Consider the following 24,335-nt stretch of genomic DNA (forward strand, 5'->3'; position numbering starts at 1 on the left):
TCTAGCTACAGAATAGCATACACATGAGCTATGTAGTGGTGGGTGAAGTACTCATATCAGAATCAGAATCAGAATGGTGCTTATTGCCAGGTGTAAGAGGTATACACTAGGAATTTGCTTTGGTTTTGTTGGTGCAAATAGCAGTATAATAACAAAAGAATAGATAAAAATGTTAGAATAAAATAAGAATAAAAAAATTTAAATTCGACCAATATACAATATAAGCTATAAACAAAAATAAACATGATATAAACAGATCAGGTACCAGAGAGAGAGAGAGAGAGAGATACAGTAGGGGGGTGGTATTGAGAGTGTATGAGAGAGAGGGAGAGTCAGTGTCGGCGGGGCAGTGTGTGTGAGAGAGAGAGAGAGAGAGAGAGAGAGATAGTGGGGGGGTGGAGGGGCTGTTGGAGAGCCCCACTGCCATGGGGAAAAAACTGTTTTATTGGCGTGAGGTTTTGGTCCTGATGGACCTTAACCTCCTGCCAGATGGCAGAGTCTGGAATAGATGGTGTCCTGGATGGGAGGGGTCGGCCACAATCTTTCCTGCCCTCCTCAAGGTCCCGGAGGTGTACAGCTCCTGGAGGGAGGGAAGGTTGCAGACGATCGCCTTCTCTGCAGCACGGATGACCTGCTGCAGCCTGGCCTCGTCCCTGGTGGTGGCAGCGGCGAACCAGACGGTGATGGAGGAGGTGAGGATGGACTCGATGATGGCCGAGTAGAAGTGCACCATCATGGTCTGTGGCAGGTTGAATTTCTTCAGCTGCCGCCGGAAGTACATCCTCTGCTGGGCCTTACTGATGAGGGAGCTGATGTTTAGCTCCCACTTGAGGTCCTGGGCGATGGTCGTGTCCAGGAAACGGAACGACTCCACCGTGTTGACTGGGGAGCCGCGCAGGATGAGGGGGGGGGGAGCAGGGCTGAGTTTCTCCTGAAGTCCACTGCCATCTCCATTGTCTTCAGAGCGTTGAGCTCCATGTGGTTCTGGCTGCACCAGGATGCCAGATGGTCAACCTCCCATCTGTAAGCGGACTCGTCACCCTCGGAGATGAGGCCGATGAGGGTGGTGTCGTCTGCAAACTTAAGGAGCTTGACAGATTGGTGTCTGGAGGTGCAGCCGTTGGTGTACAGGGAGAAGAGCAGTGGGGAGAGAACGCAGCCTTGGGGGGCACCGGTGCTGATGGTCTGGGTGTCGGAGACTTGCTTCCCCAGCCTTACGTGCTGACTCCTGTCAGTTAGAAAGTCTGTGATCCACCTGCAGGTGGAGTCAGGCACGCTCAGCAGGGAAAGTTTGTCCTGTAGCAGAGCTGGGCTGATGGTGTTGAATGCGGAGCTGAAGTCCACAAACAGGATCCTGGCATAGGAGCCAGGGGAGTCCAGGTGCTGGAGAATGTAGTGGAGGGCTATGTTTACTGCGTCATCTACAGATCTGTTGGCTCTGTAGGCAAACTGCAGTGGGTCCAGCAGGGGGTTGGTGATAGTCTTTAGGTGGTGGAGCACAAGGCGTTCAAAGGTCTTCATTATCACAGAGGTCAGAGCGACAGGTCTGTAATCCTGAAGACCTGTGATCCTTGGCTTCTTGGGGACCGGGATGATGGTGGAGGCTTTGAAGCAGGCAGGCAGGCACCCTGCAGGTTTCCAGTGATGTGTTGAAGATCCCTGTAAACACTGGAGACAACTGGTCTGCACAGTGTTTCAGGGTTGCAGGTGAGACAGCGTCTGGGCCGGCTGCCTTGCAGGGGTTTTGTCTTTTGAAGAGCTTGTTGACCTCCCCCTCCTGGATGGAAAGAGGTGTGAAGGGGGGGGAGGGGTGTGCACAGGCTGGGTGCTGGCTGGGTGCTTGTGGAGAAAGTTGGGGGGTGCTGGTGTTAACGGTGTTAACTGCTGATGGCTGATGGCTGGGGGGAGAGGAGATGCAGTCTGGGCTGCTGGTACTTCGTCCGTCAAATCTACAGTAAAACTCATTCAGCTCATTTGCAAGTCGGAGGTCATTTGTGGAGTGTGACTGTTTGGGCTTGTAGTTTGTGATCTGCCTCAGCCCTATTCAGACTGAGGCAGAGTCATTGGCTGAGAATTGTTTTTCTAATTTTTCAGAATACTGCCGTTTGGCCTCCCTCACCGCCTTTCCAAACGTGTTTTAGCCTCTTTAAAGCCCTCTCTGTCACCATTCCTAAATGCCTCTTCCTTAACCAAACGAAGCTGTTTGAGCTTGGCTGTGAACCAGGGCTTCTCGTTGTTGTAGCAAACCCTGGTGCGTGTCGGTACAGCTGTCCTCACAGAAGCTGATATACGACGTCACAGCATCTGTGTATTCGTCAAGACTGTCAGTGGCGGTCTTAAACATCTCCCAGTCCGTGCGGTCCAGGCACTCACGCAGATAAAAGTAGTAATACCACAGTGTGAAAACAAGTTGATGTAGTGAAGTAAATAGTACAATATTTGCATCTGGATTGTAGTGTAGTAGAAGTGGCCATCTACAGCTTTGAGCAGCACAGTACAACACAATAGCATATGAATGAGCTAGGTTCAGTGGCCATCTACAACTTTGAGCTGCAGAGTGAAACACAATAGCATATGAATAACCTTATTTCATTCCTTCTTTTCCAGAAATCCACGGTCGTTGATGGCGTGGAAGTCCCTGTCCAAATAATCGGTGATGCAGCATACCCCATCAAGCCATGGCTTATGAAAGGGTACACCCAGCATCATCAACTCTCAGCTACACAGTTTCAAAATACCCACACCCTCAGTTCAGTTAGGATGGTGGTTGAGAATGCCTTTGGGTGCCTGAAAGGACGGTGGCATTGTTTGATGAAGAGGAATGACATTGACCTTTGTGTGATACCAGATGTAATTGCAGCTTGTTGTATACTGCATAATGTATATTAAGAATTCAGAAAGACAATTTCTTGCCTGACTGGAACACTGAAGCTGCAAACAACTTCATGCAACCGAGTGCGCCCGCCTATGATGGAAAGATAGACAGCTCTCCCAACCTCATCCGTGACACTATAGCAGGAAACCTCACAACAATGGTCCAGTGAATAATGTGTTGACAATTTGTATGTAACAAATGTGAAGTAATTGTTATTCTGAGCACAAATGCAAAACTTAAACCTTGTAAAATGTTCAACTACGTTGTACTGTGTTATGTGGAGCTGTAATGTCTGCAAAACATTTTTTTCCAGTGAGTGCAATAAAGATTCTTTATAAGTCTACACCGGCAAACCTTTTCTCCCATATACAGTACCCATTTATCTATAAAAATGTACTAAAGAAAAAGTACTAAAGTATTAGCATCAAAATGTTCTTCCAGTAAAACTAAATAAGTATAGTAAGTAAAATAAGTAATAATAGTAGTATATAAAGTACTTTACTTATAGTAATAAGTAAAACTAAATATAGAAGTTTTTCAGCTGGGCATGTGGCAACTGTTGGATAATGTAAGAGCTTGTCCAGATGTAATAAAATGGGTTTATATTTCATGAAGTTTGCTAATTGCTCAATAATGTCAAAACATTTCAATATGAGCTGGGTTTGTTTCTTTGGAACAGATTAAACAGGCAACAGATGGATATTTATGTATGTTTATTTGAAAAATTAAAAAGTTAAAAAGTACAGGTACAGGTAGAAATGTGCAAATGTTTTTTTTTATGCAAACAGATGCAATCACAGCTGGCTGTAGCGTGAGTTTGGCCTGCACGGTGTGCTAACACTGGCTGGCCCAAAATAGCTTGTCTCCTCCGTTGTTTGCTGGTAGCTTGGAAAATCCTCGTAGCTCCGGTACCTGCTGTTGGACGGTGATGGTGAGGTGGTGGGGAATCTCTCCAACAAACGGTCAAGGACGAAAGTCTGATGCTCTCGGTTCTGCTGATTTATCTATGTTAGCTTAGAGATGAATGTATTCTGCAGCTCCCTCTAAAGCCTGGAGCACACAGCCCGCTTCATGCTCACGTGACGGCAACGTCGCGTGTTGTTTTTTATTTCGCCGTCCATGTTAACAGGTTAGAGTGGACACACTGCCCGCATGAGACGCACGTCAGACGCGCGTCTATTTTATAGAATAGAAGGCTCGCCTATTTTACACGCGAGCCGCTTACCTCTCGGCTGCGTGTCCCAGCAGCAACAGAGAGTGAAGGTGATCTATTGACAGTATATGAACATCATACCAGCAAGATTACTACAGTTTCCATGTCTAGACATCTGTAGAATATGTCACTGACCATCAATATTTTATACTTCCTATCTAGATTTCAAAATAAAAGGCCTCTAGCGTTTTTAGTGCACAGAATCATGCATTCGTTAACATAATGCTTTTATTCTGAAATACTCTAAATAAAGCAGTGGTGTACTTGCAGGTTTCCATCAAGTTAATATAGTACAGGCTTTTAATTTTGTAAACACTGTAGTAGTCATAGCAGAAACCCTACATATGCTATAAATATAATAGACTGGGTTAATAGGTTATAAGAACATCAGGTGATGGGCAGTATTTTTCTGATGCACTCTCTCTCTCTCTCTCTCTCTCTCTCTCTCTCTCTCTCTCTCAACAAACACCACATAACCTTATTGTTCTTTCTTTTAGAGGTGTTATTTAATTTTTTTTAAGATATTTAATAATAATTTTCGTTTTCTAAAGGTTAACAAATAACGAAACTTTTTATTTTGCTTTGTTTTATAATAATAAAAAAACCCACTTTACTTATATTTACTCTGGTCTTTATTAATGCAGGTCCATAAATTGAAATAGTTATAATTACCTGGCCGCTGTTTTGGTTCAATAGCAGCCCTGTAAGTTGTTGTCTGCCTGGTCAGGTCAGCTCCAATCAATGAAAGTAAATTGTCCATTTGTTCAGCGCTCATTCTGAAATACTTCAGGTGTTTTTCTCCATCAAGGCGCAGTTTTTTATATTAATATATAGCCCATAGAAATCCCTCTTCACTGACAGAAAAGAGGGATTTATATGGGCTATATATTAATATTTATGTATGAATTTATTTGCTTGTTTTTAATAATATTTACAAATTACCACACAGTTCTTACCCTTTTTTGTCTTAAATAAATATAAATCACATTTATCATGAAGTTAAATGGCCATTAAAAGGCAAACTCTGTGTAGAAAGAAAGGGCTGTCAGCAACAGCAAAAACACAGCTGACAGGTAGCTGAGACGCTCCCGAGACGTGGGTAACTCGCGTCTAGTGTGAACACCCTAGGTGGGCATGACGCGGCCACGACGTGACGCTGCCGTCAGGCGAGCCTGAAGCGCGCTGTGTGGCCCGGGCGTGCTGCTCCAGAAATTTCTGCTGCCTCTCGTCCTCCTTTATCTGCATATTTCCATCCATCTCCCGCAGCTTCTCCGTCATTGTTTTGGTCCAGGCTTCGGCCACTTGCTCCATCTTCGTTCTCTTCTGCTTACGAGAAGGTGCCGTGTAGCCTAGCAACACAAAACAGGAAGAGTAATTAGGTAATTTGTTGCAATAGGTAGAAGTAGGGAAACTGAGACATAAACATTTGTATTGCACAGTGATGGACTGTAACTAAGTGCATTTACTCAAATACTTTAGTAGTACAATTTTGAGGTACTTGTACTTTACTTGAGTATTTTCCTTCTACTTTATACTTGTACTCCACTACAGCTCCACCTATACTACTTTACTTTATTTGAATTTCTACACTGTGGTAGTATAGAACTGTCTGAATGCATATTTCAACTTACCACTTGACTGTGAGGGACATGGAGTCCGTGGTCTGGTGTTTTCCAGCTCTGACTCCTCTGTAGCCATGTCCAACGTCTCATCTCTCTCTCCCTCATTAAATGAAGAGGTTGAAGGCGGTGGCGATGGCGAAGGGCGGTGGCGATGGCGATGGCAATGGCGATTCTTCGGTTGTGTGTCCAGAGCTAGAGGAGAGCTGTGCCGGACTGGCAAGAGCAGTGTGTCCGAAAATGCGGTTGCATAGATCGTAATACTGCCAGTCCACTCACCCAACACCACTCTTGTTTTTGTTGTGGTCATGCACTTTGGTGTAATGTTTCTTCAGAGCCTTCAATTGTTGGTGACCTGTTTTTGTGTACGAGAGATGCCTCTCTCGTTAAGCAGCCTTGCTATATTCACGTACACTACGCCGTCCCTCACCGTACCGGTCATCTACCGCTTCATTTCTTCCTCTCCGCGGACGGCCAGGAGCTCCTGCACTTCAAAATCTTGCCATATATCCATAATATAACCGTTAGTTGTTCTCTTCCAGTGTAACGTAGCTGAAAACATTCCCACTGCCGTCGCTCTGTTTGTTCATGAGCCACGGCGACCTATGACAATTGCGTCACGACTGTGCGCCCTCATTTCCAACCAATGACATGATTGGTCCCGCCCCGTTGTTAGCGACCCTGGTCAATGCACAATTCACATCGAAATCGACCCTGGTTCAACCCTGGTCTGACCCACTTCTCGACCTGGGTTGCAAAGGTGGGTCGATCAACGCGGGTTAACCCTTTCATATACACAACCAAACCTGGTTCAACCCTGGTTGAGTCCTCAGTGTGAAAGGGGTATTAGACAAATACGAAGAAATTAAACACATAATCCAGACTAACAGTAACACAGCTGAAGCTGCCAAAAGCAGGAAGGACAGCTGGCAAAAGAAAAAACTACCGATGTGTGAATGCGTTATTAATTTAACGGAAGACTCAAAAGTCAGATATAGTCGTCGAGATATAAATAGCTTTACGACATGTAAAGGATGAATGGATTACACCTCATTATGCCCATTAAGAAAGATGTGGCGTGTATGACTATTTCAACCTTTCAGCTGCGTCTCCGTCTCAGGCGGTGTGAAACGGACTCAAGAGCAGGTCAAATAAAGTAAATATAAAAACATAATTCAAAGCAGTAAACACCAACAGCATAAATCCAGCTGTCCTTCCTGCATCTGTCCGTTTAAACTGTGCTGTTTTTAGACTGAATTATGACTGTAACTCACTCATATTTGTGTAATATTACCATATGATCTGCACACTGAGCTCTGATTGGTCAGTAGGAGGTGCCTTTATACAAGTTGATCTCTTATCTGGAACATAACCTGCTCCGGAGCAGGTTAGCTGTTCAGCATCAGTTACCATGGTGATCTACCCCGGTAAGAAGTGATCCACCTTCGTAGGACGGAAAACCCTGAAATCCTGCTTCGTAGTGCAGACCTCTGATCTGGATCGTACTCTATAATTTAGAGACCCAACAAGAAATCCATAGTGGCAGAGAGAGAGAGAGAGGGAGGGCCATAATAAATTCAAAGATAAGAAGGAGTGATCCATCTTCCCTCAATGTACATAAAACCTGTCTGATCCCCCACAGAGCCCAGAACCAGTCCAGATTACTGGTCAGGGTACAGAGGGCTCTATTCTCAGACGAGCCGCCACCACACCACACCACATCAGTCCAGCCCTGACCTAACATCGGATCTAAATTGGTCAATAGTTAATAATTCATTAATTAATGAATTAAAATATATTGTTAAAGTGTATACGTAAGGGCTTCGAACATTATGATAGAAGTAGAGTATATAAAAACTTAGCATCTATCTTTTAGTATTTGTCTCCCTTTAGTGGTCATTCATTATTATGTTGTTTATGGCCTACTATTGTTTTCATTGGTTGTTTTAGTCATGTGATTCAGCCAGTTCATAGTTCTCCCTTAGAAATAGTTTGAGATGCTCAGTCATCCGTGAGGGACTCAGAGTAGAGCCACTGCTCCTTTGCGTTGAAAGGAGCCAGCTGAGGTGGTTCGGGCATCTGGTAAGGATGCCCTCTGGGTGCCTCCTTAGGGAGGTGTTCCAGGCACGACCAGCTGGGAGGAGACCACGGGGAAGACCGTGGACTAGGTGGAGAGATTATATCTCCACACTGGCCTGGGAACGCCTCGGGATCCTCCAGTCAGAGCTGGTTAATGTGCCCCGTAAAAGGGAAGTTTGGGGTCCCCTGCTGGAGCTGTTACCCCCGCGACCCAACCCTGGATAAGCGGTTGAAGATAGATGGATGGATGCACATGTGGATGATGGCGCAAGCTGAACGGAGAGGGGGGGCTATCGTTCTCGGGCAGCATGGCGGAGGTCTGCGCTCTCCGAGTGCCATTCTAGTCTTTAGTGTTTAATCACCTGAAACTAAGAATCTCTGTGTTTCCGTTACCTTACAATGAGCCTGGTTTATCTCCATACGGAGCGGGTCCTCTTCACGGAGCTGGCCGCCATGTTTCTACAGTCGCCCAGAATGGACTGTTGTTGTGTTTCTAGTTGTAAAATGTTGATGTACATGTTACAAAGTAAACATTGGGTTAATAGTAAATATGCCTCTTGCATCATGTATTTAATGTAATGTAAGAAGGGCTCCTATACTCCAAAAAAAATACTGAAGAACTGGAATAATTATGTATTGAACAATTATATGAGAATCATCAGTATATTCAATTCAGCATCATCTCTGTAAAGGTTCTCATTGGTCCAGGTCGCTGGATATCTTGTAGTCTCACATCCAAGAGGATTCATCAATATGGAACTGATTGATGAAAATGTCCTCTTGACCGAACAGGCAAAGTCCACTTGCTTTAAATTAACTCCTCCACGTGTGTCATATAAAACTTGAGGGTTCATCTGCTCTAAGAAGACAAGGAGAGTACTCTTTTTTTAAATTATTACATTATGTGCTGATTTTATTCAATTATTCACCTTTTTATTTTGCTAAGTTTATAATTTAATAATGTTTTCATAGTGTAATAACTTATTACATTATGAACAAAACTGTTATTACGTTATGCGCTCAGGGTTTTATTACATTATGAGCTTTTATTACATTTAAGTTATCGCATTATGTGCAGTTATTACATTATGAGTTGCTACAGGGACCAAATTGATGAGCTCCAGCGGCCACATCGCAGCCGGAACACGGCGCAGCAGCACCCGGTGTCAAACTATCGTCATAAATAACCCGCTTTTCCAGTGGTTCAGACCACACTGATGACAAATTAATTTATCAAATGGATGTCAAGTAATTTGGTTTTGTCAAGCTTTGTCTGGTGGTTGCCATTTCAAAATATTGGCTTGGCAGCTGCTGAGCAAATAAAGTGTAAAAACAATGGGACAATGGGACAATCTACACATGGTATAAAATAAGAAACAAGACTCTGCTCTCTCTGCGAGGTTGTAGGTAACATTGTAACATTGTTACAATGACAATGCTAACATGCTGAGGTTACCACATTAGTTTAACATATTAGCATGCTAACATTAGCCAATTAGCACTAAAGGAAATGTCATTAGTTCTGCAAATATTTGGTCATAAAACAAAAAATTACACACAAATATAAAGTTTGAAGAAAAATGAAGAATTCATCATGAATGTCTGTACCAAGAAGCAGTAGCTTCACAGTGTCACCTCATGGAGGTGCTAGAAGAAAGGTTAGGGCATCACCAAAGTCAGGAACCGACTGACCGACATTGCAAAGAAAACCACATTTGATTTTCTGATTAAATAACTGTTCGGAAAATATTTTGATGATGAAATCATGATATCACATGAAGATCATTTTATTAAGTAACATGAATTAAAAAAACATGTAAACATATACAGTAGTGCCTCAGGCACTTTGAGGAGCAACTGTAGCTAGTTTATCTGCTCTCGAGCTAACCAGTCCACAACTCTACTTCACATCAACAGTTTTCTAAAAAGTCCTCACATTGTTCTAGCCAGTGCCTGTCCCAGTAAAAAATCATGTCTAGAAAAGTAAGCTAATTCCCACATGACCTCCCAAAGTCTCTCTGCTGTCCAGCTTCTTCTCAGCTCTCCTCAGTCAGAATAGGCGGCTGTCTGTCCAGGTTAAAAGCCAGTGATTTGAATGGCTGTCCCCAGTCACCAAGGGAGCTAAAATCCCCTGAATTGTCAATGACCCACGACTCCTCTATGGAGCTGAGCGAACCAGCCACCGAACCGTCACCCTCGTAGGCGTACGTCGCCAGTGAATCATAGGGTGGAGCGGCGTAACCCTGCTGACTCTCCTCCAGCCGCTGTGCGATGAACTCCCTGATTATTTCAGCATTGCCCTCCGTCGCTCTGCCACGGGAGGAGAGCGTGGCCTCGTTGTTCACGGCAGCGATGACGCTGGCCGTTTGACGATGGATGTCAGGTGACCTGACGTCGTCGCAGCGGCTGATGAGATGCAACAGAACCCCGTCTCCGTAGCCATTTTTCTCATTCTTGGAGGTTCTGCTGCGAGTGCTGGTGTGCTGTGAGTGTGTGTTGCGCAGAGTGCCCATGTTGAAAGCACGAGTGTCCGCCTCGCCGCCGCCCTCGTCGTCATAGTGAATGACATTATCACGGATGTCCTCTTTTGATGTCATCAGAGTCTCTTTCTCTTTGCGGCGCCTCTGGCCCATGTATAATCCCGCCATGCCTGCAAGACACAAAGCAAATGCATGATGGGTTAGGGGAAAAATATCTATATATGCTTGTACATTTGGCCCAGTTTCGTTCTTTCTTTATTTTGCAGTGTATTTTCTGTATCTGTAATCTTGGAGACAAGGGATATACAGAATAAACTATAATAATAATCTCCTTCACATAAATGTATCCACACTTTCTGAGGAAAAAACATCACATACACCACTGCATCAGTATTATTTTGTCCTTTTTTCCACAAATCATAGAGCTTCCTTTGATTTTTTTTCTACTTTTGATGCGCGTTCAGTTATCTGGGGTCTCATTTATAACCGTTGCGTACGCCACTTACTACGCAAAAGTTGTGATCTATAAAAACAAACTTGACGGGAGAATGCACACTTAGGGAAACTCTGACCCATGCATACGCACATTATGGGGGCGGGAAATTGCCGACGTAGATGGTAAGGTGGTGAATTGGAGCCAGATTGTAGAAATTAAAATTAACTTTTTTTCACGTTTAACTTCACTTCATATCACACGTTACTTCCACTTTATCATACACATTTAAACCAGCAGTGTTATTTGTACTAATGAGCCATAGCTAGGATATTCCATTAATCCTATTAACTGTCCCCAAATTCGTGCTGAACTGGGAAAAAAAGGCGTTCCAGTCGGGTGCTCCCTCTTCTTGGAAACAGCTACAAAACGAATTGAAACTTGGAGAGCTGGTCTGACTGAATGTCTTTAAAGTGCTTCTAAATGACTTGGAAACAAGCACATCTGGCTGCGGATGTTTTGAATGTTGATGAATGTTTTTTGATACCTTATAATTCTGTAGTTTGCTCTTTGTCTTCGTTTTCAATTGTTTGTTTTATGTCTTTGACCATGTAGCTGTGCTGCTGCCTATCTTGGCCAGGATACCTTGCCAAAAATTGCCAAATGTATGATATACTATGTTGGTTTTAGTCCTATGAACAGTGTCTATCATTATGTTGTAGTTATGTGATAGCAGAACGATGAGCTTACCAATCAGCAGAGCTACACATAGCAGAATAGCCATCAGAGCTCCAGTGCTGAGGCCCACGGGCAGGAAGATGGCCTCAGCTGAGCAGGCCAGTAGGGAACCTCCCGCCTCGCAGGAACACACTCGGATTGTGAGGGTGGCTGTGCTGCTCTGGGCAGGATAACCGCTGTCTTCAACCACAACTGGAAGAACGTAGACATTCTGCAGGTGTTGCTGGAAACCTGTGCGTCGAGTCACAATGCCAGCGGTGTTGTCTGGAAACCAACAGAGGGTGATGTTACATCACTAACAAGCTCCCACATAGTCATTATTTTCATTGTCACACACTCTGAGAAAAATCTGATCAATGCTTAAAAGGACTGTTTGTAAGAATTAGAAATGTCTTGTTAACAGCAACACTTGTGGCTGTTAAGTTAACGAAAGTCAATTCAATTCAATTCAATTCAATTTATTTGTGTATAGCGTCAAATCACAACAGAAGTTATCTCAAGACGCTTTATATATAGAGCAGGTCTTAGACCGTACACCATAGTTTAGAGACCCAACAAGATCCACCAAGCGCGCTGTGGCCAGGAAAAACTCCCCGATTACTAGAAAGAAACCTGGAGCACAACTGGGCGCAGGGCGGGCGGCCATCTGCCGAGACCGGTTGGGGGGAGAGAGAGAGAGAGAGAGAGAGAGAAGCAGCCACAATAATAGCCCAGCAGCTGTAATAACTAATACAAGTAGGACTAATAACACAAAACCAATAGTAGTGGATGTAAAAGAATGATAATACAACTATCAGAATTGATATCATTGGGTCGTCCTCAGACGGGCTCAAGTCAGCGTCCTGTTGCTGGCGCTTGTGCTCGCTCTACATAGACATGAACGAGCATTGATCAAAACAGTGAGGCGACACACATCAGCTAAAAGCACAATATCACTCTATATTTCAGCTGCTTGGCAGTAATGTTAGCTGACCAGACGAAGGTCTCTCCATGAATCAATGCTGATCCTAGTGTTGGTTTTTCCTGCCTCAGCCTCCCGACCGCGGCCGGAGGGAACAGGGGAGACACCGGAGTTTTGATCGGAGACGATAACGTTTCTCTCTGCGGAGCCCCGTCACTTCACAAGACACGGGAAACCTCTGTTGGTCTGGAGGAGCTGCAGCAGTTATTTCTGCACAAACGTCCACTGTACATTCTCTAGATATTCTCAGAGCTAAACTAACTCTTCTGCAGTGTGGAGTGAGCAGCATGCACGTGAGAGTGGAGCGAGACAGCGAGAACGAGCGCGGTGTGTGAGTGAAGGCAGGCAGAGGAGCAGAGGAGCAGAGTACAGCAGAGACTCCGGTCCTGGAGACCAAAGCTACGGTCTCCCCCGCGTCCTCCGACCGCGGCCAACACTGTTTACTTCTTCTTATTATTTGGGGTTTTACAGCAGCTGGCATCCTTTGTGTTGCATTGCTGCTTCCTTCTGGATTTATCCGTCCACAACCCCTACTCTACTACAGTCTCTTAATTAATCTAGTGTTGATCAGAAACCTAAAAATCACCTTTCTCCCCTCCACCGCGTCCTCGCTTCCAAGCAAATCCTCCACCCTATATTCCACTGGTGCCAACCTCTGCAAACCTGCTAACATACTCCGTCTACTAGGCACCAAAAAGCCCAACAGAGTGAGGCTAAGGACATATCCCGACAGATTGATGAACTGAATTCAGGACAAACTGTGAAGGGACATGAGAGAATCAGTGTAGGAGAAATAATCCCGTGATCAGTGATCCGTGGACTTGGACCTGATAAAGCTGATGAAACCTGGGCTGAAACAGAGTCCAAAGTACAAGAACTGTTCACCACAAAACTTCAGCTGGATGCCTCTGTGGAAATTGAGAGAGCTCAGAAGAATGGGAAATTCAGAGGTGGAAGTGAAAAGCCAAGATCAGTGGTGATCAAGCTGTTGCCTTTCAAGGACAAACAGCTAAGCAAGGCCATCGCAAGATCCAACCTGAAGAACACCTCAATTTACATCAGTGAGGACTTCTCTGAACAAGTGAGGAAGAGAAAAGCTGAGCTATTAGAGGAGAGTATGCCATCATCAGCTACGACCGCCTAATTGTGAAGCCAAGGAGCAGTGCCTGAGCAGAGAGAAGCCACCCAGATCATATAATGATATGATATAAATGGCATTGTATTGTATGTAAAGGGAAGTTTGGGGTCCCCTGCTGGAGCTGTTGCCCCCGCGACCCGACCCCTGATAAGAGGTTGAAGATGAAGATAAGTGAAATTTCTGGTTTAATTAATAGTGAAAATATAAATCGAGCGTAGCGTTAGTTCAGGCAGGCCATGATGTCAAGCTCTGCTCATATGACAGCTATCAGCTGATAGCAGCCGATCTTAAGCCAGCCCAATCAGCTGATGCATCAGCTGATTCCCCTCTATGCATTCATTGGCAAATTTCCTACAGGGCGCCTTAATTAAGCTGCTTCAGCCTGCCTACCTTTGCTGCTTCCTCTACAAGCCGCTCGCACACATGAGAGCAACCAGATTTTCCACATATAAGCTTCAACTTAACCTGCTGCTCGTCAAGTCGATTTCCGTCCATGATGAGGTCCCATGGCTGGACGACTGGGCTATGGAGTCACAACAACAGCAAACCGAGGCAGAGGAAGCCATCGGCAAAGAGAGCCCAGTCCCTATCTGCCAGAGCTCGCGTCTGATATGTAGACATTCAAGTTCTGCTCCCAGCATTTCCGAATGGCCAGTGTCCAGGCTCCTAGAAGTCCTGTTCGAAAACCACATCAGGGCTCCTGTCGGTTCTTCTCTTGAAGAGCTTTTTGAAATGTTTTTGGAAAGCGGCCATGGTGAAACCCCACCAGCAGATCTTTCCAAATCCTGCGCTCCCAGGAAAGCCGCTGAGAAAGGGGATACACAGTTTCCGAAACTCCACTGCAACTCCACTGCTGAGCTGCCTTCCAAAAGAGCGCGAGCTCCAGCGGTCCGAGCTCCAGCGGTCCGAGCCCCGGTCCGAGCTCCAGCAGTCCGAGCCCCAATTCGAGCCCTGATCCGAGCTCCAGCTGTCAAAGCCCCAGCTGTCCAAGCTACAGAACTGGAGTCCGTGTCGGCATCTCCAGCAAGCCGGGCTCTTCCAAACACGGACGGGCCATCCACCTCTACAGCTGCGGCATTACCAATGTGGTCTGCGTTCGCGCCGCAGATTGATGACGTCATCCCATCGAGCTTCGATGACATCACAGTCCCGCGGAGATCTCTGGGAAGTGCAGTCCAAATCTCCACTGGGATCCCATTCTTTCCTCCTGCTGCTGCAATCTCTCACAATCTGAGAAGCCAAACCCTTGCAGCCGTCCTCCATAAAGGGTGCTTTGATGCTTACACAGGCCTGTTGTTAGAAACTGTTTTCCTCACGGCATTTTTCAGGTTTCTTAGAGGTGGCAAGTTCACTACACGCACTAAATCTTTCGATCCTTTGCATGATCTCACTATAGCTGACGTAACCATTACCACTCACTATATCACGGTATTTTTAAAACACTCAAGACTGATAGAGATAGGAAGGAACATCTGTTTTAATCTCTGAGTCTAATTCCGCTTTTTGTCCCGTCTTCCATGATCCACTATCTGAGATGCCGACTTCAAGCCAGCCAACGAGAGCCACTCTTTGTCACAGAAGAGGGTAAGCCCATGTCCCGAGCTTGGTTTGCCTCACACATTCGCCTCCTCTGCAAATCATGCGTACTGCCACCAGAACGCAACACTGCGCATACTCTATTTTGGGGGTCTTTGCTGCTGCTTTCCCTGCCTTTGGCTTTCCATTTATCCACATGGAAGGGCAAGGAGGTGTGCTCTCCTTGCCTTATGCTAACACGTAGGCACGTGGATCCGCGTATGTGCGTGGATGGGCAGGGAGGTCCCAGAGCAGAGCCATACCGCCAAATATACTGTATACATTACTGCATGGAAATAAGTTTCTTTGACTAAAGTGGTCCTGACTGAAATGTACTTGCTGTCTCTGAGACACATTTAGACCACTCAATAACAGACATGGGGGTAGCCATACCAGGTTATAATATTTTTAGAAATGATAGGAATATTTTTGGGGGGAGGCGTTGATCTATATATAATCAAAGCCATATTCTCACCAAGGTTAGACTGGACCTGATGGTGCCTAGTATTGAGTCTCTTTGGTTGGAAGTTCATCTTGCTCACTGTAAAACATTTATTGTTGGCTGTGTCTATTGGCCCCCAAGTGCAACCGTGCAATATGTTGATGAATTATGTTCTGTGTTGATAAAGGCAACAGATATTGGTAAAGAAATGTTGACGACTTAAATATTGATTGGCTGTCCAATTAATGCCCATTGAGAAAAAAGTTGAACAACGCTGCACTCATCTGTAATTTAACTCAGAATGTGAACAAGCCGACTAGAGTTTATTGCAATTATGCTGAGCAAACATCTGCAACTTGTATTGACCACATATTTACTAATAACATCAAATGATGTTCCAATGCATTATCTGTTCCTGTGGGGTTTAGTGACCATAACATCGTTGCTACAGTAAGAAAAACCATAACTCCCAACACTGGGCCTAAAGTATTGTATGACAGGTCCTATAAAAGATTTTGTGAAAATGATTTTGTAAGAGATATAGAGAATATTGAATGGAACCAATTGTTGTCAGTAAATGATGTGGAAAAAGCCCTCAAGGTATTTACTGTACTATGTCTCTCTGTGGCTGATCAACATGTCCCATTGAGAAAATATACAGTAAAATCTAATGAGGCATCATAGATAGATGATGAACCTAGGGAGTGTATGCGTAAAAGAGATGAGCTAAAGAAGGCTGCAATAGAGTCTAAAGGAACTGAAAAGTGGCACATGCAATGAGAAATAAAGTTACAAAGTTAAACAGAAAGAAGAGAAAAGCATATTATCAAAACAAAATCCAGGAGAGGAAGAATGATGGTGATAAACTTTGGAAAACCTTAAATGAAATGATGAGTAGAGCCGAGAATAATGCACTTTCAATCATTGATGTTAATGGCATGTTCTTAATAAAAGCAAAGGACATTGCAAACCATTTCAGTGATAACTTTGCCGACAAAGTTGATAAGTTATTAGGTAGTAGGTAGTGCTTATCTACCCTCAACAAGCACTGCTTATTTACCCTCATCAAGCATTGCTACTGTATGAATGATATGCTGTACATATGTATTTTCAGGTTGCTGTTAATCCTCTGCATTTAACCCATCCAAACACCCGATACGCAAACACCTGAGCGCCCAGTGACAGGAGCTTGCTACTGAACTTGACTCTGAAAGCCCTCCTGTTGCCAGCTTTCATTTTGCCAGATTTTTGAGCCATCTGGCCAGGGATTTGAACCAGCAACCTTTGGTCCTCTTCTCTAAGCTCGTCAGGATGCAAGGTGGCGCTGACCGAGGGACGCTGACCGAGGGACGCTTCAAGTGGCGTCATGACCAAGTCCAGGCCAATCTGGTCGAGGTCCTGGAGAGATGTAGGGTAGCAGCAAACCGCACCCCAGAAACAGCAATGTCTACACTTAGAACATTCGTCAAGCCAGGCAGCACGCTCAAATTACCTGCACACGAGAGGAACTTACTTCCAAAATCTCGAACAGTGAAGTTCCTGTTGCGAAGCTCTTTGGGGGACTTAAAGAAGAACCTCTGGCCAACAGGAGGAAGGTCCTTGTCCACAGCGCTAAACATCTGGATCACCTGGTTAGGGAACGAACAAAGAGAAAATGTGCTTGGCACATCAGAGAAAAGTCAGGAGAAAAGTTGGTGGTTTGTGAATTAAAAATTGCTAGTTGAAGTCTCTTGGCTGGTAGGGGAAACATCAGGGAGGAAAATTAAATTAAATTAAACTTCCTCCTCTCCCTTTAGTCTGGAGGTACATATTCCATTTTAATATACAATTCAATTATATGCAAAACCCACTTTTTACACATATTTTTTTTTTTTTTTTTTATCTGAATAAGGACATTCAAACAATTTCATAGGAGAATGTACGACTATAACATGAGGTAACCCGGATCTCAGAATCATACATCTCATTTATGTGTTAAGCATGTTCCAAACCATTTTGTATGTGTTTCTCATTTTCTCCATACACAATCAAGAAATCATTTTAAGCAGATACAGTTCAGTTTACCTGTCCCACTCTGGTGTTTTCACAGACGAAGGTATCTGAAGGAACCACCAGCTCAGGAGGGAACTCGTTCACATCCAGGACGTTGACTGTCACCGACACTTTAGTAGACAGCAGTGGGTCGTCTGTAAGGGTCAACATGAAGTCATATATAACTATACACTCAGTGACACAGTCTGATGTGTTAATCCAACATACAGATCTTACCTAACCCAGGTGAGCCGCCCCTTGGAATGTTAAACAAATGGTTATATTTTATATCTGAATCAGTGGCATTTAGGGAATGTCAAGCTTGACAGTGGAGTGGGTTTTAAGAAAGATCTTGCAAGGACTTTAGACATAAATGGTAACTGGTAAATGGAATTTCACTTTTATAGGACATTTATAGTCCTCTGACCACTCGAAGCGCTTCACACTACATGTCAACGTTCACCCATTCACACACACATTTGACAGAGGCTGCCGTGCAATGTGCCAACCTGCCCATCAGGATCTGATTTAAATACTCATTCACACACCGATGGCTCAGCCTTCAGGAGCAGTTTGGGGTTCAGTATCTTACTCAAGGACACTTCGACATGTGACCCGGGAGAGCTGGGGATTGAATCGGCGACCTTCCGATCGGTGGACGACCCGCTCTACCTCTGAGCCAAGGCCATACAAGCACTTAGTTTCAGACTTTACTGGTGATGCGAACATTAGTGATTCATTAATGTTTCATGTTGACAAAATAAACATTTAAATTGCATTGTGTTTTATTTGTGAGATTTGTGATAAAATTATATTAAATTCATAACATTTATCAAAAGAAAATTAGCAACATTTACATAATTATAGTGAGTAATAGAACTTCATACAACTAAGTAACTGACAATGTCAAACAGAACAAAGTATAATAAAATATACTTATTTACTTCATAAAGGTAAATATTGCAGATATATAAGATTTACTTTTTTGATGGTGATGGAGACGTTCCTGTCTATGAAAAAATTAAATAGACTTTACGTTAAAATAAATATAATTTATATACACTTAACCATAACTAAGTAAGATTTACTTAATATCTTCAGAAATGTTACGTTTAGTGGCAAGTACATTTTACTTGATACTGATAAGTGAGTTGTACTTGATGTCACTGCAGTAAAATTTCCTAAAAAAGTGCTATTGCAAATTGTTACGAGAATACGGACACATGTATGCGCATGTGGCTGACACAATACGTATTCCTGCCAATGGTTTCAAATAGGGATGTACCGATATCGATACCAGTATCGGGTATCGGGTTCGATACTGTGCTCATGTACTAGTACTCGTAAAACGGCTCCGATACCACTGTACAGCAGCGCGGTGTTAACCCTCGTCACCATCTTTCGGATCCTCACGCTCCACCTCCCCGACGGTGCGTGCGAGACAGGCCGGTGGTGCGCCCTACCCCGCTGGGCCAGGATCCCACCTCAGCCGGCGCACGGCGGCCCTCACTTTCATCGCGCCACGGGGTTTTGTTTGCACCCTCTGACTCGTGCGTGCGTTAGACTCCTAGGTCCGTGTTTCAAGATGGGTCGGGTGGGTTGCCGACATCGCCGCAGACCTCTGGCGCCTTTAACATGGGCTGCGGCACGACACGGTTGGGGCGCACTGAAGTCAGTCCGCCCCAGTCTGTGACAGATGTGCCGTGGCACCAACAAGACAAAAAAGGAAGAAAACATGGCTCATAACTTGTGGTTTGCAAATAATGTTGTGAAATGAGCAATAAGAGGGGAAAGAGTTTACAGTAACCTAATGAAATTATACAGAGGTGAGGTCTTTGTCAGTTGTTTTTATTTGACCAAAAAATCCTTTCCCGAGTCCGATTGATGACTTAGCAAATGTACTGATCCCTCAGCAGCTCAGCTCTGCCACAGGGCTGTACTGCCCTGTGCTTTTATACTAAGTTTAATGTGTTGTCACACTCTTTGCTAAATTTTGCTAGTAAAATGTCCTTGTAACTGTTGGATTCTTCCAAAAGGAAAACATTTTCTGCTGGAGTGAACAAAGTGGAGTGATTGGATGCTTGCTTAATTTTAGCTTCCGTTCATAGACGTCATAGACATAGACTTCATATCTTTGTTAGATCAGACTTTAAGGTGCTTCTATAGGTCTAATCTCCTTAAACCTTATATTCCATCCTGTGCTCTCTGCTCTCAGGGCTCCTGTCTGTCCCCAGAGTTAATAAGAAGTCAGCACACCAAAGGGCCTTTTTCTATTGGGCCCCATTCCTCTGGAATAACCTCCCTGCTGACACCAGACAGTGACTCTGTTGAGGCCTTTAAATCCAAACTTAAAACTAATCTTCTCACCTTAACTTTCAGTTGGTTGCTTATTCTTTGATTACTTCAGACTTGTACCTGTTACTAATATCTGTCCCGCGGATTGGTCTCTGATTAGACTATCATGCCTGGGAAATTTGGGTCGGATTGGACCATGTACATTGGAGTTACAACAACTTCCTCCTTTCATGGTGAATGGCGTAAAATGGCCGCCACACCACGACAAGGTTGTGAAAAAGAAAGAAAACTCTGGATTTTTATAATTTTTCATCGTTAAGGTCTTTGGATGATCCTGACCCAAGTCAATCAGATGAATTCTCGAGGAGGAGTTTGTTATTTTACACGGCCTGTAAGAAGCTAAAAATCGTCGAAAATGGCACATTGAATTCAAAATGGCCGACTTCCGTTTGGGTTTTGGGTATACCTTCAAGAGGCTTTGTTGTGCGCCTCCACATGTTACATCTGCCTTCCAAATTTCATACATGTTGGTGAAACCTGAATGAGGGGCTCAATTTTTCCAACTTTGTAGTGGGCGCTATCGAGACATTTTGCAACACCCAAGCACGAAAACCCCTAAAATATCAAAATGTTTGCCAGTTCTAATACATATGCCAACTTTAGTGAGTTTTTGAGCACCTTAAGGCCCTCAAAAATGTGATTTATTTGAGAGATAAATAATAACAATTCTTTCAGTTTCAATAGGTCCTCACAGGACTGACATGGTCGGTGCTCGGGCCCTATTAGTCCAATTCAAAGATCCCATATTGCTCATTATCAGGTTCATACTTGTATGTTTTGTTTCTACTAGAACATATTTACATGCTGTAATGTAAAAAACAACAACTTTATTTTCCTCATACTGTCTAACAGCAACGCAGTGCCGTTGAAATGCACTTTAGGTAACAGTTTAGGTCCATTATTACTTCCTGCCAGCTGATGTCATTCACATACTCTGCAACCGGAAATGGGTTGTGTGTATTTCTCCATGGATTGAGCGTTTCAAAACTTTCACAGTATTTATATAGGACTTAAACTTGCTTTATAATAAAAAAAGACATGACAATTTCACTTTTTACAATATGGGACCTTTAAGATAAATTCTGGACAGATTGTGCATTGGTATACGATTTCGCATGCAGGAAAGTCAGAAACCTAAATGAATACTATTATGTGGAGAGGTAACTAGAGAATGTCAATACATTGAATGGCTTATGCAAAAAAGTTCATAATGTGATGTCACAGAACACATTGTTTTCTGTTTGGATGATCAGCTCTGGGCTGTGTATGTATGCTTTGTTTCAGATGCAGTGTGGAATACTTACTGACTTTGGTTGCCACTACAGTGATATTGTGCTGAACAGCTGTCTCTCTGTCCAAGTATTCATTAGTGGAAATGGTTCCTTCAACAGTGTCAATGTCCAAACAGCTGTCAGACTCTGTCTGCCATTCCAAGGAATACCTGTAGAGATGAGAGCAGTCCACATGAGAGGGAAACAAGTTACAGTGATGGGCTGAGTGCTCGGTCATCAGAGGGCCCAGCTTTGAGAACTGCTCTCACTCCCACAGTGGGGCACTGTAAAGACAACTTTTGCCACAGGAGAGCCCAATAAAATCAGCAAAGTGCAGGTTTTGCAGGTCAGTTTTGGACTCCCATAACTATGACTCACTCAATTGTAGAGCTGTATTTATTTTTAAACAATGACATATGTAACATTGTTAAAGCTTCAATGCAGACTTGGTGTACATAATGTTTCTGCCATGCCTTCAAAAATACCATATGGATGTATGGATCATGGATCATATGGATGTTTTCTGAAATTACACCTCTATGGTTAAGGTCTGGTTAGGTTTAGGCAAGTAAAACTCACAGCTCTAGGAATAGGAAATCAGCTATAGGAAATCAATATTGATTGTTGGTACAAGAAGGACATGACCTTTAGTCTCCTCAACCCTGTCTCCTAGAAATTATACATTTTGAAAAAAATATAATGCTACACCTAGATTACGTTGTGTTGTTTTTAACGTATTTGCCAAGTCCCAAAATGAAACTAAAGCATAATTAAAATTCATAATAGTTGTCTTATCTTAACTCTTGGTTAAGATAAGACAAAGATCTCGGTTTTGGTTAAATACTGAAACAGTCAAAAGTGAGAGGAGTTTATTTATTAACACGTTAACATAACCACAAGCTATCCCTACCCTTAACCAAAGATAACTGAACTACGCATGCACTCAGGATGTGAATCCGGGTTTACAGTGTCAACGCCCTGTGCTTTGTGTGCCCACCATTCACCCTGACCACATCCTTATACATTTAGGGTGGTACATATAGATAGAAAGAGAAAGAAAATATATTGGCAACGAACATAAGCCAATCAGCAACTACGTTTCATTTCAAAATGTAATTAAACAAATAAGTAGTAATAGACAAGGCTGGCCTCCTGTGTAATAATCCAGGCCGTTCTCACACACTGTTCATAGCAAACCCTCAAAAAGTAATGTACTGTAATTCGTATATATCCCACAAAATCAATTCATATGTAATCCACTTAACTGTGAACCAGGAAGTATAAAGAGCAACAAACTTCACGTAGGGAAGAGGTCAGATTGGATGGGTGGGTCCAAAATACTGGACTTTTAGCCAGGAGACCGATGTTGGTGCCCCGTGTGAAACCAGAAGTCAACGTTTATTGATTTGTCATGTAATTTCCATAGTTATTTTAACCAAAACCACAATCTTTTCATAAACCTAACCAAGTAGTTTTGTTGCCTAAACCTAACCAAGTTGTTTCCTGTGAAGACGGAAAAGACTGTATGCATGTGGCAAATGGAAATTGGACATTTTCAATTGTAGTGGTTGGTCTACCAACTACTGGGATCCTATCGACCCAGTGCAGTGTCTGGCAGTCTGTCTGAGGCTCAACCAGTGTAAGCTACTTTAGTTCCTTTTTCGTGAAATGCTCCAAGTGAATTTGAGTTCCCTCTGGTAAACAGGTAAGCAGTGTATAGGTCTGGGGCTTATATTGTGAAAGGTAAGAACGGTAGGAGTAGATCTGGTCTGTGCTGCCTTTGTCAAGGTTGAAAGGAGTATTAAAGTTTGCTGTCTTGTCGTACAATGTAGTGTAGAATATGACTGCTCCCTAAAATGTGATTGGTTGATGTTGTTGGTTAGTGTACACAGTATTTAGCTAGTAACACTACGTAAGAACTGTTTGTGTGGAGCAACCTGTTTTAATTAAGTGATGCTTAAATCTCCACTTAATAAACACTTACGCTATAACAAGGCTAAGTGTGAATTTTGGAAGTGCTGGTGGAGCTGGCTCCAGGACCGGAAATTAAATAATACTAAATCTAAATCATACATCTTACTGAAGTTTCCTTGTGTACTTTGACAGTGTGGTTCAGGGTGCTTTTACCTGACAGCACTCCTGCTGGCATCCAGGTCTTGAGCTGTCACAGAGCCAATGATGGCTCCTGGAGGAGTGTCCTCGTACACATCCATAGAGTAGGAGGGCTTGGTGAATACAGGAGGCTCATCCATGTCCATGACATTCACCCTTACTGTCGCTGAGTCTTTGAAGGGCCCCAGGTGGAGGAAACGGGGGTCCGGCTGTGCGTTGGACGCCTCAACCTTGAAGGTGTATGTTTTCTTGGTCTCATAGTCAAGAGTCTGCAGAAACACATGAATAAAGGAATGGAGAGACATGGAGGGATGAAAGAGAAAAAAAATAATGATATCTCCAATTGGTATTTTAGCATGTGAGAACTCTTAACAGCGGATCTATACAGAAGCCGTTTCAGCCGCGCTTTTCAGTCATCTCTCTCACATGTCTGATGGAACAGATATGCTTCTACAGATCCAGCTGTCTACACAATGGCTTGTGTTTTAACCACGCTATTTGCATATTTTTACGCTTCAAGTTTATTTTCTTCCATTGGGCTCTGAGAGCTGATAAAAACACGGATGACCTACAGTAACTACTGTGACTGAAAGCATCCTGTGTAGATGCAAATGGAGGACTGAAGCTGCTGCTGCCATCCTGCTGATGTGCTGCTCACACCACATCTTCTGTGTAGACACGATGTAAACTACATGATGTAGGGAAATCTATTTTAACCTTATTTTGTTACATAATTTTGTGTTAGATCTCAGGCAAATGTTCATCTGCATATTCAGTATAATGTCGGTTTCCATGACTTCACCATTTGACAAAGAATAGAAGAAGAAGTCATTTTCTTAAATAGAGCAATATTATACATATGGAATCATTTTACACATTCCATCTTATTATCAATGTATTTCTGTTATTTCTTATTTGTTAATATCTGGCAGCTCAGAAAGGTTATTTAAACCTGTTCACTTCACTTCACAAACTGATTTTTATGGAAACAAGAAAATATAAAGCAAGCAAAA

The 24,335-nt window shown here is 43.4% G+C and overlaps 1 protein-coding gene across 1 annotated transcript in view; it reads right to left on the minus strand.

Moving 5' to 3' along the window:
* Nucleotides 1–9,559: 9,559 nt before the first annotated feature.
* cdh12a (cadherin 12, type 2a (N-cadherin 2)) overlaps nt 9,560–24,335 on the minus strand; it is a 56,564-nt gene continuing 41,788 nt past the window's right edge. Inside the window, exons 8-13 of the mRNA XM_037788593.1 lie at nt 23,338–23,591; nt 21,244–21,380; nt 17,618–17,739; nt 17,067–17,181; nt 11,450–11,701; nt 9,560–10,436 (exon numbers count right to left, since the gene is read on the minus strand). Coding sequence (XP_037644521.1) covers nt 9,823–10,436; nt 11,450–11,701; nt 17,067–17,181; nt 17,618–17,739; nt 21,244–21,380; nt 23,338–23,591 — 1,494 coding nt within the window. The 3' untranslated portion in view covers nt 9,560–9,822. The remainder of the gene's footprint in view (nt 10,437–11,449; nt 11,702–17,066; nt 17,182–17,617; nt 17,740–21,243; nt 21,381–23,337; nt 23,592–24,335) is intronic.

Source organism: Sebastes umbrosus, chromosome 12, assembly GCF_015220745.1.
Source record: "Sebastes umbrosus isolate fSebUmb1 chromosome 12, fSebUmb1.pri, whole genome shotgun sequence".
Lineage (NCBI taxonomy): Eukaryota > Metazoa > Chordata > Actinopteri > Perciformes > Sebastidae > Sebastes > Sebastes umbrosus.